General features: G+C 42.4%; 1 protein-coding gene across 14 annotated transcripts in view; it reads left to right on the plus strand.

Moving 5' to 3' along the window:
- LOC118116641 (nesprin-2) overlaps window positions 1-16,547 on the plus strand; it is a 53,442-nt gene that overhangs the window by 20,260 nt on the left and 16,635 nt on the right. Inside the window, exons 1-7 of one of the 14 annotated variants that reach the window (XM_047341784.1) lie at window positions 7-4,001; window positions 4,152-4,332; window positions 4,549-5,055; window positions 6,481-6,962; window positions 10,605-12,761; window positions 13,812-14,398; window positions 14,781-16,081. The exons of 4 other annotated variants lie outside the window; for them this stretch is intronic. In XM_047341784.1, coding sequence (XP_047197740.1) covers window positions 118-4,001; window positions 4,152-4,332; window positions 4,549-5,055; window positions 6,481-6,962; window positions 10,605-12,761; window positions 13,812-14,398; window positions 14,781-16,081 — 9,099 coding nt within the window. In that variant the 5' untranslated portion in view covers window positions 7-117. Of the gene's footprint in view, window positions 1-6; window positions 4,333-4,548; window positions 5,056-6,480; window positions 6,963-8,316; window positions 12,762-13,811; window positions 14,399-14,731; window positions 16,082-16,547 lie in introns of those variants that run through there. 9 more of the 14 variants (XM_047341782.1, XM_047341777.1, XM_047341778.1 and 6 more) reach the window with 9 other exon arrangements.

The raw sequence follows: 16,547 nt of genomic DNA on the forward strand, positions 1-16,547 counted from the left end.
GTACGTGTTTTACAACTTGATATTCCGACCGGTCTTGAGGAGCATGAAAATGCATTTGTGGTGAAAGCTGAGGAGCAAAGGACAGATATAGTTCAAACCCAGGGTGAAAAAGAACACATGCATGATGCACGCCTGCATGAACTGCCTGATAGAGAACAGAAAATCCACAAAGAGCCTGAAGTGTGTGTTTTACAACCTGATACACAGGAACTTTTAAAGGAGCATGAAATCAAATGTGTTGTGATAGGAACAGTGACAGGGATTGATAAAGATCAAGCAAGTATCCTGTGTGAAAAAGTGCTTGAAAACAAAGACCTGACCTCCGCTGCTGCTCAGCCAAAAGAGACTGCTGTTGACGTGCCAATGGTAGAAATGACGGAGGTAGTCAAAGAGCCTGACAGTCGGATAACTAAGGCAAGTTTTGTGGGGGAAAAAAAGGTTACATCCAGAAGAAGGAAGTCAAAGGAAGGTCCTGAGAGTCTGAAGCCATGTTCGGCTCCAGAGGTGGTCAAAGGACTGGCTGGAATTAATGTTGTGGAAGAGGGAAAGGTATCACCAACCAAAAGAGGGTCAAAGGGTCCCAAACGTCTCTCAGAGGTTGTTGCCAAGGATTCAGCTGAGATTGTAAAAGAGCCAGACCTACAGAAATCTTTAGAGCAAACTAAGACTGTTCTTTTAATAGAACCCCGGAGCATGTCAAAGAGTTCTGATGATACCACAGCTGTAGAACCAGGTTATGACAGTCGTGGGTCTACTGAGGAGAAGCCCAAGGGAGCTAGGAAAGAACTTGAAAGTGAGAAGGCTACTTCAACTGCAGAGATAGTCATGGGAGCACCTGAAACAACAAGTCCAAAGATTTCTCAAGAACTTTCTCACAAGGAGGAAACACAGACCAAGGAAAAGCCTGACAGTCAGATAACTGAAGCTACTATTGTAGAAGAAACAAAGGTTAAACCCAAAAGGAGAAAGTCAAGAGAAGACCCTGTCAATCAGAAGCCATCTTCAACTACAAGTGTGGTCGCAAGAAAGTCAAAGAGTCCAAAGGTTTCACAAGAACTTTCTCCCAAGGAGGAAACACAGACCATGGAAAAGCCTGACAGTCAGATAACTGAAGCTACTATTGTTGAAGTAACCAAAAGTAGGAAATCAAAGGAAGACGCTGACAGTAAGAAGCCATATTCAACTACAGATGTGGTCATAGGACCAACTGATATTACTGTTGTGGAAAAGGGAAAGATGTCACCAACCAAAAGTAAGCCAAAGGGTCCAACACGTCTCCCAGACGTTGCCACCAAGGATGTGGCAGAGATCACAAAAGAGCCAGAAATACAGACAGGTTTAGAACATACCAAGACTGTTCTTTTAAAGCAAACAAAGGTCATAGAAACCCTGACCATGTCAAAGAGCTCTGATGATCCCACAGCAGTAAAACCAGGGTCTGTCATTGTTGGGACTACTGATGTAGAACCTCAGGAAGCTGGTAAAGAACTTGAAAGTGAGAAGGCTACTTCAACTGCAGAGATAGTCATGGGAGCACCTGAAACAACAAGTCCAAAGTTTTCTCAAGAACTTTCTCCCAAGGAGGAAACACAGACCAAGGAAAAGCCTGACAGTCCGATAACTGAAGCTACTATTGTGGAAGAAACAAAGACTATACCCAAAAGGAGAAAGTCAAGAGAAGACCCTGTCAGTCAGAAGCCTTCAACTAGAGATGTGGTCACAGCACCAGCTGAAATTACTGTTGTGGAAAAGGGAAAGATGTCACCAACCAAAAGTAAGCCAAAGGGTCCAAAACCTCTTTCAGAGGTTTCCACCAAGGAAGTGGCAAAGATCACAGAAGAGCCAGACATACAGAAATCTTTAGAGCAAGCGAAGACTGTTCTTTTAATAGAACCCAGGAGCGTGTCAAAGAGTTCTGATGATACCACAGCTTTAGAACCAGGTTATGATGGTCGTGGGTCTACTGAGGTGAAGCCCCAGGAAGCCAAGAAAGAACTTCAAAGTGAGAAGGCTACTTCAACTGCAGAGATAGTCATGGGAGCACCTGAAACAACAAGTCCAAAGATTTCTCAAGAACTTTCTCCCAAGGAGGAAACACAGACCAAGGAAAAGCCTGACAGTCAGATAACTGAAGCTACTATTGTTGAAGAAACAAAGGTTAAACCCAAAAGGAGAAAGTCAAGAGAAGACCCTGTCAGTCAGAAGCCATCTTCAACTACAAGTTTGGTCGCAAGAAAGTCAAAGAGTCCAAAGGTTTCACAAGAACTTTCTCCTGAGGAAACACAGACCATGGAAAAGCCTGACAGTCAGATAACTGAAGCTACTATTGTTGAAGAAACCAAAAGTAGGAAATCAAAGGAAGACACTGACAGCAAGAAGCCATATTCAACTACAGATGTGGTCATAGGACCAACTGATATGACTGTTGTGGAAAAGGGAAAGATGTCACCAACCAAAAGTAAGCCAAAGGGTCCAACACGTCTCCCAGACGTTGCCACCAAGGATGTGGCAGAGATCACAAAAGAGCCAGAAATACAGATAGGTTTAGAACATACCAAGACTGTTCTTTTAAAGCAAACAAAGGTCATAGAAACCCTGACCATGTCAAAGAGCTCTGATGATCCCAAAGCAGTAAAACCAGGGTCTGTTATTGTTGGGACTACTGATGTGGAGCCTGAGCCAGAGAAAGGTGCAGTTGAGATGACTGAGACTTCTCATTTGCAGGAAACAATTCTCACAGCAACTAAAGTTGTATCAAAGAGCTCTGATGATCCCAAAGCAGTAAAACCAGGGTCTGTCATTGTTGGGACTACTGATGTAGAACCTCAGGAAGCTGGGAAAGAATTTGAAATTGAAAAGGCTACTTCAACTGCAGAGATAGTCATGGGAGCACCTGAAACAACAAGTCCAAAGATTTCTCAAGAACTTTCTCCCAAGGAGGAAACACAGACCAAGGAAAAGCCTGACAGTCAGATAACTGAAGCTACTATTGTGGAAGAAACAAAGGTTAAACCCAAAAGGAGAAAGTCAAGAGAAGACCCTGTCAGTCAGAAGCCTTCAACTAGAGATGTGGTCACAGCACCAACTGAAATTACTGTTTTGGAAATGGGAAAGATGTCACCAACCAAAAGAAGGTCAAAGAGTCCAAAACCTCTTTCAGAGGTTTCCACCAAGGAAGTGGCAAAGATCACAGAAGAGCCAGACATACAGAAATCTTTAGCGCAAACGAAGACTGTTCTTTTAATAGAACCCAGGAGCGTGTCAAAGAGTTCTGATGATACCACAGCTTTAGAACCAGGTTATGATGGTCGTGGGTCTACTGAGGTGAAGCCCCAGGAAGCCAAGAAAGAACTTAAAATTGAGAAGGCTACTTCAACTGCAGAGATAGTCATGGGAGCACCTGAAACAACAAGTCCAAAGATTTCTCAAAAACTTTCTCCAAAGGAGGAAACACAGACCATGGAAAAGCCTGACAGTCAGATAACTGAAGCTACTATTGTTGAAGAAACAAAGATTAAACACAAAAGGAGAAAATCAAGAGAAGACCCTGTCAGTCAGAAGCCATCTTCAACTACAAGTGTGGTCGCAAGAAAGTCAAAGAGTCCAAAGGTTTCACAAGAACTTTCTCCCAAGGAGGAAACACAGACCATGGAAAAGCCTGACAGTCAGATAACTGAAGCTACTATTGTTGAAGTAACCAAAAGTAGGAAATCAAAGGAAGAAGCTGACAGTAAGAAGCCATATTCAACAACCGATGTGGTCATAGGACCAACTGATATTACTGTTGTGGAAAAGGGAAAGATGTCACCAACCAAAAGTAAGCCAAAGGGTCCAACACGTCTCCCAGACGTTGCCACCAAGGATGTGGCAGAGATCACAAAAGAGCCAGAAATACAGACAGGTTTAGAACATACCAAGACTGTTCTTTTAAAGCAAACAAAGGTCATAGAAACCCTGACCATGTCAAAGAGCTCTGATGATCCCACAGCAGTAAAACCAGGGTCTGTTATTGTTGGGACTACTGATGTGGAGCCTGAGCCAGAGAAAGGTGCAGTTGAGATGACTGAGACTTCTCATTTGCAGGAAACAATTCTCACAGCAACCAAAGTTGTATCAAAGAGCTCTGATGATCCCAAAGCAGTAAAACCAGGGTCTGTCATTGTTGGGACTACTGATGTAGAACCTCAGGAAGCTGGGAAAGAATTTGAAATTGAAAAGGCTACTTCAACTGCAGAGATAGTCATGGGAGCACCTGAAACAACAAGTCCAAAGTTTTCTCAAGAACTTTCTCCCAAGGAGGAAACACAGACAAAGGAAAAGCCTGACAGTCAGATAACTAAGCGAGAAAAAGAGAAAGCAGTAAAACCAGGGTCTGTCATTGTTGGGACTACTGATGTAGAACCTCAGGAAGCTGGGAAAGAATTTGAAATTGAAAAGGCTACTTCAACTGCAGAGATAGTCATGGAGCACCTGAAACAACAAGTCCAAAGTTTTCAAGAACTTTCTCCCAAGGAGGAAACACAGACAAAGGAAAAGCCTGACAGTCAGATAACTGAAGCTACTATTGTGGAAGAAACAAAGACTATACCCAAAAGGAGAAAGTCTAGAGAAGACCCTGTCAGTCAGAAGCCTTCAACTAGACATGTGGTCACAGCACCAGCTGAAATTACTGTTTTGGAAATGGGAAAGATGTCACCAACCAAAAGAAGGTCAAAGAGTCCAAAACCTCTTTCTGAGGTTTCCACCAAGGAAGTGGCAAAGATCACAGAAGAGCCAAACATACAGAAATCTTTAGCGCAAACGAAGACTGTTCTTTTAATAGAACCCAGGAGCATGTCAAAGAGTTCTGATGATACCACAGCTTTAGAACCAGGTTATGATGGTCGTGGGTCTACTGAAGTGAAGCCCCAGGAAGCCAAGAAAGAACTTCAAAGTGAGAAGGCTACTTCAACTGCAGAGATAATCATGGGAGCACCTGAAACAACAAGTCCAAAGATTTCTCAAAAACTTTCTCCCAAGGAGGAAACACAGACCATGGAAAAGCCTGACAGTCAGATAACTGAAGCTACTATTGTGGAAGAAACAAAGACTATTCCCAAAAGGAGAAAATCAAGAGAAGACCCTGTCAGTCAGAAGCCATCTTCAACTACAAGTGTGGTCGCAAGAAAGTCAAAGAGTCCAAAGGTTTCACAAGAACTTTCTCCCAAGGAGGAAACACAGACCAAGGAAAAGCCTGAGAGTCAGATAACTGAAGCTACTATTGTGGAAGAAACAAAGGATAAACCCAAAAGGAGAAAGTCAAAGGAAGATGCTGACAGTAAGAAGCCATATTCAACTAGAGATGTGGTCATAGGACCAACTGATATTACTGTTGTGGAAAAGGGAAAGATGTCACCGACCAAAAGTAAGCCAAAGGGTCCAAAACGTCTCCCAGACGTTGCCACCAAGGATGTGGCAAAGATTACAAAAGAGCCAGAAATACAGACAGGTTTAGAACATACCAAGACTGTTCTTTTAAAGCAAACAAAGGTCATAGAAACCCTGACCATGTCAAAGAGCTCTGATGATCCCACAGCAGTAAAACCAGGATCTGTCATTGTTGGGACTACTGATGTAGAACCTCAGGAAGCTGGGAAGGAATTTGAAATTGAAAAGGCTACTTCAACTGCAGAGATAGTCATGGGAGCACCTGAAACAACAAGTCCAAAGTTTTCTCAAGAACTTTCTCCCAAGGAGGAAACACAGACCAAGGAAATTCCTGACAGTCAGATAACTGAAGCTACTATTGTGGAAGAAACAAAGGTTAAACCCAAAAGGAGAAAGTCAAGAGAAGACCCTGTCAGTCAGAAGCCTTCAACTAGAGATGTGGTCACAGCAGCAACTGAAATGACTGTTTTGGAAAAGGGAAAGATGTCACCAACCAAAAGAAGCTCAAAGAGTCCAAAACCTCTTTCAGAGGTTTCCACCAAGGAAGTGGCAAAGATCACGGAAGAGCCAGACATTCAAAAATCTTTAGAGCAAATTAAGACTCCTCATTTACAGGAAACAATTCTCTCAGCAACAAAAGTTGTATCAAAAAGATGTGATGATCCCACAGCAGTAAAACCAGTGTCTGTCATTGTTGGGACTACTGATGTAGAACCTTGTGAATCTGGTAAAGAACTTGAAAGTGAGAAGGCTACTTCAACTGCAGAGATAGTCATGGGAGCACCTGAAACAACAAGTCCAAAGATTTCTCCTGAACTTTCTCCAATGGAGGAAACACAGACCAAGGAAAATCCTGACAGTCAGATAACTGAAGCTACTATTGTTGAAGAAACAAAGGTTAAACCCAAAAGGAGAAAGTCAAGAGAAGACCCTGTCAGTCAGAAGCCATCTTCAACTACAAGTGTGGTCGCAAGAAAGTCAAAGAGTCCAAAGGTTTCACAAGAACTTTCTCCCAAGGAGGAAACACAGACCAAGGAAAAGCCTGACAGTCAGATAACTGAAGCTACTATTGTTGAAGAAACCAAAAGTAGGAAATCAAAGGAAGACGCTGACAGTAAGAAGCCATATTCAACTACAGATGTGGTCATAGGACCAACTGATATTACTGTTGTGGAAAAGGGAAAGATGTCACCAACCAAAAGTAAGCCAAAGGGTCCAAGACGTCTCCCAGACGTTGCCACCAAGGATGTGGCAGAGATCACAAAAGAGCCAGAAATACAGACAGGTTTAGAACATACCAAGACTGTTCTTTTAAAGCAAACAAAGGTCATAGAAACCCTGACCATGTCAAAGAGCTCTGATGATCCCACAGCGGTAAAACCAGGATCTGTTATTGTTGGGACAACTGATGTGGAGCCTGAGCCAGAGAAAGGTGCAGTTGAGATGACTGAGACTTCTCATTTGCAGGAAACAATTCTCACAGCAACCAAAGTTGTATCAAAGAGCTCTGATGATCCCAAAGCAGTAAAACCAGGGTCTGTCATTGTTGGGACTACTGATGTAGAACCTCAGGAAGCTGGTAAAGAACTTGAAAGTGAGAAGGCTACTTCAACTGCAGAGATAGTCATGGGAGCACCTGAAACAACAAGTCCAAAGATTTCTCCTGAACTTTCTCCGAAGGAGGAAACACAGACCATGGAAAAGCCTGACAGTCAGATAACTGAAGCTACTATTGTGGAAGAAATAAAGGTTAAACCCAGAAGGAGAAAGTCAAGAGAAGACCCTGTCAGTCAGAAGCCATCTTCAACTACAAGTGTGGTCGCAAGAAAGTCAAAGATTCCAAAGATTTCTCCTGAACTTTCTCCCAAGGAGGAAACACAGACCATGGAAAAGCCTGACAGTCAGATGAATGAGGCTACTATTGTTGAAGAAACCAAAAGAAGGAAATCAAAGGAAGACGCTAACAGTAAGAAGCCATATTCAACTACAGATGTGGTCACAGCACCAACTGATATTACTGTTTTGGAAAAGGGAAAGATCTCACCAACCAAAAGTAAGCCAAAGGCTCCAAAACGTCTCCCAGACGTTGCCACCAAGGATGTGGCAGAGATCACAAAAGAGCCAGAAATACAGACAGGTTTAGAACATACCAAGACTGTTCTTTTAAAGCAAACAAAGGTCATAGAAACCCTGACCATGTCAAAGAGCTCTGATGATCCCACAGCAGTAAAACCAGGGTCTGTCATTGTTGGGACAACCGATGTAGAACCTCAGGAAGCTGGTAAAGAACTTGAAAGTGAGAAGGCTACTTCAACTGCAGAGATAGTCATGGGAGCACCTGAAACAACAAGTCCAAGGTTTTCTCAAGAACTTTCTCCCAAGGACCAAACACAGACCAAGGAAAAGCCTGACAGTCCGATAACTGAAGCTACTATTGTGGAAGAAACAAAGACTATACCCAAAAGGAGAAAGTCAAGAGAAGACCCTGTCAGTCAGAAGCCTTCAACTAGAGATGTGGTCACAGCAGCAACTGAAATGACTGTTTTGGAAAAGGGAGAGACGTCACCAACCAAAAGTAAGCCAAAGGGTCCAAACCCTCTTTCAGAGGTTTCCACCAAGGAAGTGGCAAAGATCACGGAAGAGCCAGACATACAGAAATCTTTAGAGCAAACGAAGACTGTTCTTTTAAAAGAACCCAGGAGCGTGTCAAAGAGTTCTGATGATACCACAGCTTTAGAACCAGGTTATGATGGTCGTGGGTCTACTGAGGTGAAGCCCCAGGAAGCCAAGAAAGAACATCAAAGTGAAAAGGCTACTTCAACTGCAGAGATAGTCATGGGAGCACCTGAAACAACAAGTCCAAAGTTTTCTCAAGAACTTTCTCCCAAGGAGGAAACACAGACCAAGGAAAAGCCTGACAGTCAGATAACTGAAGCTACTATTGTGGAAGAAACAAAGACTATACCCAAAAGGAGAAAATCAAGAGAAGACCCTGTCAGTCAGAAGCCATCTTCAACTACAAGTGTGGTCGCAAGAAAGTCAAAGAGTCCAAAGGTTTCACAAGAACTTTCTCCCAAGGAGGAAACACAGACCAAGGAAAAGCCTGACAGTCAGATAACTGAAGCTACTATTGTTGAAGAAACCAAAAGTAGGAAATCAAAGGAAGACGCTGACAGTAAGAAGCCATATTCAACAACAGATGTGGTCATAGGACCAACTGATATTACTGTTGTGGAAAAGGGAAAGATGTCACCAACCAAAAGTAAGCCAAAGGGTCCAAGACGTCTCCCAGACGTTGCCACCAAGGATGTGGCAGAGATCACAAAAGAGCCAGAAATACAGACAGGTTTAGAACATACCAAGACTGTTCTTTTAAAGCAAACAAAGGTCATAGAAACCCTGACCATGTCAAAGAGCTCTGATGATCCCACAGCAGTAAAACCAGGATCTTTCATTGTTGGGACTACTGATGTAGAACCTCAGGAAGCTGGGAAAGAATTTGAAATTAGAAAGGCTACTTCAACTGCAGAGATAGTCATGGGAGCACCTGAAACAACAAGTCCAAAGTTTTCTCTAGAACCTTCTCCCAAGGACCAAAAACAGACCAAGGAAAATCCTGAGAGTCAGATAACTGAAGCTACTATTGTGGAAGAAACAAAGATTATACCCAAAAGGAGAAAGTCAAGAGAAGACTCTGTCAGTCAGAAGCCTTCAACTAGAGATGTGGTCACAGCACCAACTGAAATGACTGTTTTGGAAAAGGGAAAGATGTCACCAACCAAAAGTAAGCCAAAGGGTCCAAACCCTCTTTCAGAGGTTTCCACCAAGGAAGTGGCAAAGATCACAGAAGAGCCAGACATACAGAAATCTTTAGCGCAAACTAAGACTCCTCATTTACAGGAAACAATTCTCACAGCAACTAAAGTTGTATCAAAAAGTTGTGATGATCCCACAGCAGTAAAACCAGGGTCTGTCATTGTTGGGACTACTGATGTAGAACCTTGTGAATCTGGAAAAGAACTTGAAATTGAAAAGGCTACTTCAACTGCAGAGATAGTCATGAGAGCACCTGAAACAACAAGTCCAAAGACTTCTCAAGAACTTTCTCCCAAGGAGGAAACACAGACCAAGGAAAATCCTGACAGTCAGATAACTGAAGCTACTATTGTTGAAGAAACAAAGGTTAAACCCAAAAGGAGAAAGTCAAGAGAAGACCCTGTCAGTCAGAAGCCTTCAACTAGAGATGTGGTCACAGCACCAACTGAAATTACTGTTGTGGAAAAGGGAAAGATGTCACCAACCAAAAGTAAGCCAAAGGGTCCAAACCCTCTTTCAGAGGTTTCCACCAAGGAAGTGGCAAAGATCACAGAAGAGCCAGACATACAAAAATCTTTTGAGCAAACGAAGACTGTTCTTTTAATAGAACCCAGGAGCGTGTCAAAGAGTTCTGATGATACCACAGCTTTAGAACCAGGTTATGATGGTCGTGGGTCTACTGAGGTGAAGCCCCAGGAAGCCAAGAAAGAACATCAAAGTGAAAAGGCTACTTCAACTGCAGAGATAGTCATGGGAGCACCTGAAACAACAAGTCCAAAGTTTTCTCAAGAACTTTCTCCCAAGGAGGAAACACAGACCAAGGAAAAGCCTGACAGTCAGATAACTGAAGCTACTATTGTGGAAGAAACAAAGACTATACCCAAAAGGAGAAAATCAAGAGAAGACCCTGTCAGTCAGAAGCCATCTTCAACTACAAGTGTGGTCGCAAGAAAGTCAAAGAGTCCAAAGGTTTCACAAGAACTTTCTCCCAAGGAGGAAACACAGACCAAGGAAAAGCCTGACAGTCAGATAACTGAGCTACTATTGTTGAAGAAACCAAAAAGTAGGAAATCAAAGGAAGACGCTAACAGTAAGAAGCCATATTCAACTACAGATGTGGTCATAGGACCAACTGATATTACTGTTGTGGAAAAGGGAAAGATGTCATCAACCAAAAGTAAGCCAAAGAGTCCAAAACGTCTCCCAGACGTTGCCACCAAGGATGTGGCAGAGATCAGAAAAGAGCCAGAAATTCAGACAGGTTTAGAACATACCAAGACTGTTCTTTTAAAGCAAACAAGTGTCATAGAAACCCTGACCATGTCAAAGAGCTCTGATGATCCCACAGCAGTAAAACCAGGGTCTGTCATTGTTGGGACTACTGATGTAGAACCTCAGGAAGCTGGGAAAGAATTTGAAATTAGAAAGGCTACTTCAACTGCAGAGATAGTCATGGGAGCACCTGAAACAACAAGTCCAAAGATTTCTCAAGAACTTTCTCACAAGGACGAAACACAGACCAAGGAAAAGCCTGACAGTCAGATAACTGAAGCTACTATTGTGGAAGAAATAAAGACTATACCCAAAAGGAGAAAGTCAAGAGAAGACCCTGTCAGTCAGAAGCCTTCAACTAGAGATGTGGTCACAGCACCAACTGAAATGACTGTTTTGGAAAAGGGAAAGATGTCACCAACCAAAAGTAAGCCAAAGGGTCCAAACCCTCTTTCAGAGGTTTCCACCAAGGAAGTGGCAAAGATCACGGAAGAGCCAGACATACAGAAATCTTTAGAGCAAACGAAGACTGTTCTTTTAATAGAACCCAGGAGTGTGTCAAAGAGTTCTGATGATACCACAGCTTTAGAACCAGGTTATGATGGTCGTGGGTCTACTGAGGTGAAGCCCCAGGAAGCCAAGAAAGAACTTGAAAGTGAGGAGGCTACTTCAACTGCAGAGATAGTCATGGGAGCACCTGAAACAACAAGTCCAAAGATTTCTCCTGAACTTTCTCCCAAGGAGGAAACACAGACCATGGAAAAGCCTGACAGTCAGATAACTGAAGCTACTATTGTGGAAGAAACAAAGGTTAAACCCAAAAGGAGAAAATCAAGAGAAGACCCTGTCAGTCAGAAGCCTTCAACTAGAGATGTGGTCACAGCACCAACTGAAATTACTGTTTTGGAAAAGGGAAAGATGTCACCAACCAAAAGAAGGTCAAAGAGTCCAACACCTCTTTCAGAGGTTTCCACCAAGGAAGTGGCAAAGATCACGAAAGAGCCAGACATACAGAAATCTTTAGCGCAAACTAAGACTCCTCATTTACAGGAAACAATTTTCTCAGCAACAAAAGTTTTGCCAAAGACTTATGCAGAGGTAGTCATTGGAGCACTTGAAACGATAAGTCGAAAGGTTTCTCAAGAACTTTCTCCCAAGGAGGAAACACAGACAATGGAAAATCCTGACAGTCAGATAACTGAAGCTACTATTGTGGAAGAAACAAAGACTATACCCAAAAGGAGAATGTCAAAGGAAGGTTGTGACATTCAAAAGCCAGACTCGGATCAACCTTCTTCTGCTGTTTCTGAATTATTACAACCATGTGAGACAGAGAGAGAAGTTATAGAAATCAGCCGATATGAGGAAGATGCATTGAAGCCAAGTCAAAGTGAAATTAAGATAGAAACCACACAGGATCGATCAACAGAGGTCAAGGAGCATGGGGTTAAAGAACAGCATCCTGAAATGTCACTTCATGGTATACATGATGTAGCCACAAACCTGGAAGAAAAGTCTGTTAAGATTGAGAAAATTCCAATCAAGCATGAGGTATGTGTTTTACAAATTGATATTCCAGCTGGCCCTCTGGAATCCCACGGTGAAAAACAACACACGCATGATGCACGTCAACGTTTGCTTGAACTGTCTGATAGAGAAGAGAAAATCCACAAAGAGCCTGAAGTGTGTGTTTTACAACCTGATACACAGGAACCTTTAAAGGAGCATGAAACCCAAGGTGATGTTGTAGACAATGTGACAAGGATTGATAAAGATCAAGCAAAAGATTCTGTTGTTGAGAGGTCAATTGTAGAAATGAAGGAGGCTGATGAGAGCATTTCTGTTGAGACAACCAAGGAACCAAGGAGAGAAGTAGTTAAAAAAAGTACGAAGGTCAAACAGTTGCCTAAATGCAAAGATAAGACTGAGACTGACATTCACAGTGAGAAGGCTGCAGTAAAGACAAAAGCTAAGGTGCAACAAATCACCACTGAAATCCAAGAGGTGTCAGCTCAGAGTGACTCTTTTACAGCAGCGCAGCAACTTGAGGAAAACAAAGAACCTGCGGAAATAAGTAGCTCCCAACAAGACAAAGTTAAACCAAGTCTACCTAGTACTCTGGAACAGGAACCTAAAACTGTCATAACAGAAAAGGAACCAAGTGTCCAGTTTGAGACCGTTAAAGACAGCAAGGATGTGACGACCACAGATGTTCACCCTGACCAGTCTTTAGTTAAGACGATCAGGTTTGAAGTAGAAGTGAGCTCTACTGAATCTCCAGAGTATACTAAATTACCAGAAGTTAAACAGGAGATACCAAAAATCCTCATAACAACAGAGGAAAGTCCCAAAGAGGTCAAAGATCCTGGTGCTGAAGAAAGGAAGGTTCAAGTGTTGAAACAAGAAATACAAGAAACACCCAAGAGCCAGGAAACAGAATCTGTGAACAAGGGAGAAATCAATGTGAGTGAACATGAACCTAAACCAGTCTCAAAAGAAAAGGAACCAAGGATGAAATCAAGTGTCCAGTTTGAGACAGTTAAAGAAAGCAAGAATGTGACGACCACAGATGTTCACCCTGACCGGTCTACAGATAAAATGATCAGGTTTGAAGTAGAAGTGAGCTCTACTGAATCTCCAGAGTGTGAAAAATTACCAAAAGTTAAACAGGAGATACCAAAAATCCTTAAAACCACAAGTCTCACAGAGGTCAAAGATCCTGGTGCTGAAGAAAAGAAGGTTCAAGTGTTGAAACAAGAAATACAAGAAGCACCAAAGAGCCAGGAAACAGAATCTGTGAACAAGGGAGAAATCAATGTGAGTGAACAAGAACATAAAACTGTCACAACAGAAAAGGAATCAAGGATTGAATCAATTGTCCAGTTTGAGACAGTTAAAGACAGCAAGGATGTAACGACCACAGATGTTCACCCTGACCAGTCTTTAGTTAAGAAGATCAGGTTTGAATTAGAAGTGAGCTCTACTGAATCTCCAGAGTGTGGAACATTACCAGAAGTTAAACAGGAGATACCAAAAATCCTCATAACAACAGAGGAAAGTCTCAAAGAGGTCAAAGATCCTGGTGCTGAAGAAAGGAAGGTTCAAGTGTTGAAACAAGAAATACAAGAAACACCCAAGAGCCAGGAAACAGAATCTGTGAACAAGGGAGAAATCAATGTGAGTGAACAAGAACCTAAACCAGTCTCAAAAGAAAAGGAACCAAGGATGAAATCAAGTGTCCAGAGTGAGACAGTTAAAGAAAGCAAGAATGTGACAACAACAGTTAAGACGATCAGGTTTGAAGAAGAAGTGAGCTCTACTGAATCTCCAGAGTGTGGAACATTACCAGAAGTTAAACAGGAGATACCAAAAATCCTCAAAACCACAAGTCTCAAAGAGGTCAAACATCCCAGTGTCCAAGAAAAGAAGGTTCAAGTGTTGAAACAAGAAATACAAGAAGCACCCAAGAGCCAGGAAACAGAATCTGTGAACAAGGGAGAAATCCACATGAGTGAACAAGAACCTAAACCAGTCTCAAAAGAAAAGGAACCAAGGATTGAATCAAGTGTCCAGTTTGAGACCGTTAAAGAAAGCAAGGATGTGACGACCACAGATGTTCACCCTGACCAGTCTTTAGTTAAGACGATCAGGTTTGAAGTAGAAGTGAGCTCTACTGAATCTCCAGAGTGGGAAAAATTACCAGAAGTTAAACAGGAGATACCAAAAATCCTCATAACAACAGAGGAACGTCCCAAAGAGGTCAAAGATCCTGGTGCTGAAGAAAGGAAGGTTCAAGTGTTGAAACAAGAAATACAAGAAACACCCAAGAGCCAGGAAACAGAATCTGTGAACAAGGGAGAAATCAATGTGAGTGAACAAGAACATAAAACTTGGTCCGAGACACGATGAGACCAAACCAGTCTCAAAAGAAAAGGAACCAAGGATGAAATCAAGTGTCCAGTTTGAGACAGTTAAAGAAAGCAAGAATGTGACGACCACAGATGTTCACCCTGACCGGTCTACAGATAAAATGATCAGGTTTGAAGTAGAAGTGAGCTCTACTGAATCTCCAGAGTGTGAAAAATTACCAAAAGTTAGAGATGAGATACCAAAAATCCTTAAAACCACAAGTCTCAAAGAGGTCAAACATCCCGGTGTCCAAGAAAAGAAGGTTCAAGTGTTGAAACAAGAAATACAAGAAGCACCAAAGAGCCAGGAAACAGAATCTGTGAACAAGGGAGAAATCAATGTGAGTGAACAAGAACCTAAACCAGTCTCAAAGGAAAAGGAACCAAGGATGAAATCAAGTGTCCAGAGTGAGACAGTTAAAGACAGCAAGAATGTGACAACAACAGTTAAGACGATCAGGTTTGAAGAAGAAGTGAGCTCTACTGAATCTCCAGAGTGGGAAAAATTACCGGAAGTTAAACAGGAGATACCAAAAATCCTTAAAACCACAAGTCCCAAAGAGGTCAAACATCCCGGTGTCCAAGAAAAGAAGGTTCAAGTGTTGAAACAAGAAATACAAGAAGCACCAAAGAGCCAGGAAACAGAATCTGTGAACAAGGGAGAAATCAATGTGAGTGAACAAGAACATAAAACTGTCACAACAGAAAAGGAACCAAGGATTGAATCAATTGTCCAGTTTGAGACAGTTAAAGACAGCAAGGATGTGACGACCACAGATGTTCACCCTGACCATTCTACAGATAAAATGATCAGGTTTGAAGTAGAAGTGAGCTCTACTGAATCTCCAGAGTGTGGAACATTACCAGAAGTTAAAGATGAGATATCAAAAATCCTTAAAACCACAAGTCTCACAGAGGTCAAAGATCCTGGTGCTGAAGAGAAGAAGGTTCAAGTGTTGAAACAAGAAATACAAAAAGCACCAAAGAGCCAGGAAACAGAATCTGTGAAAAAGGGAGAAATCAATGTGAGTGAACGTGAACATAAAACTGTCACCACAGAAAAGGAATCAAGTATCCAGTTTGAGACTCTTGAAGAAAGCAAAGATGTTTCGTCAGACCCGTCTACAGTTAAGATGATCAGGTTTGGAGTCAGCACTGAAAGACAACAGGATGCAGCTCAGAGTGACTCCACTAAACCTGCATCTGCTGCTTCTACAGCCGTGCAGCCACTTGAGGAAAAGACAGAATCTGTCAAATTAAGCTTTCCTGAAGAAGACCGAGTGAAACCAAGTCAAATTGATACTCAGCCAGAAATCCTTACAACCACACAGCAAAGTCTTAAAGAGGGTAAAGAAAGCAAGGATGTGACGACCACAGATGTTCAGCCTGACCCGTCTACAGTTAAGACGATCGGGTTTGAAGTAGAAGTGAGCTCTACTGAATCTCCATCTGGACTCAGTGTGGATCCTAAAGTCCAAACACACAAACACACAACAGATCCAACAGAAAAGAAAGAAGAGGAACAGGAGGAGAAGAGATTAATTCAGAAACAACAAAGTGAAACAATAGTTAAAGCAGAGATACAAAATGTTCCACTCCCAAAATCCACAGCTGCCACCAGTGGTGAGGTCTGGCATCATGGCCTTGGTTTACTGAAGGTAAGACATGAGGGGCGCTGAACTTCTTCCCTCTGGTAAATTATATTCCTTGGTCTCATCTCTGCCTCCTTGGAGCTGCTCTGCATTTCTGGAAAAGCTTTACATCTTCTCAAACCCATCACTTTCCTCAATCTGTCCATTGCTGCAGCTCCTCTTTTCAGCCTCTGTCTGAAACACTTGGTTGTAGCTCGTGTCTCTTTAAGCCCCCCCTCGCCTGATGAAGCCCAGTCTGCTCTGATTGGCCAACTGGACCTCTCTGTTGTGGTTGGTCAACTGCTTCCAGCACGTGTATTGGCTTTCACTCTGGCTTTACATCACGTGACATCATGATCATACAGAATACCTTCTCTTGGCAAAGCAAAAAACATTAACTGGTCGGTTTACTTTTTTCTTGTCGGCAACGGTACAAAATGTGCATTTGTGACTAGAACACAAGTTGAGATAGAGAGAAAGGAATAAAAGGTCA

Source organism: Hippoglossus stenolepis, chromosome 10 (genome assembly GCF_022539355.2).
Source record: "Hippoglossus stenolepis isolate QCI-W04-F060 chromosome 10, HSTE1.2, whole genome shotgun sequence".
NCBI lineage: Eukaryota > Metazoa > Chordata > Actinopteri > Pleuronectiformes > Pleuronectidae > Hippoglossus > Hippoglossus stenolepis.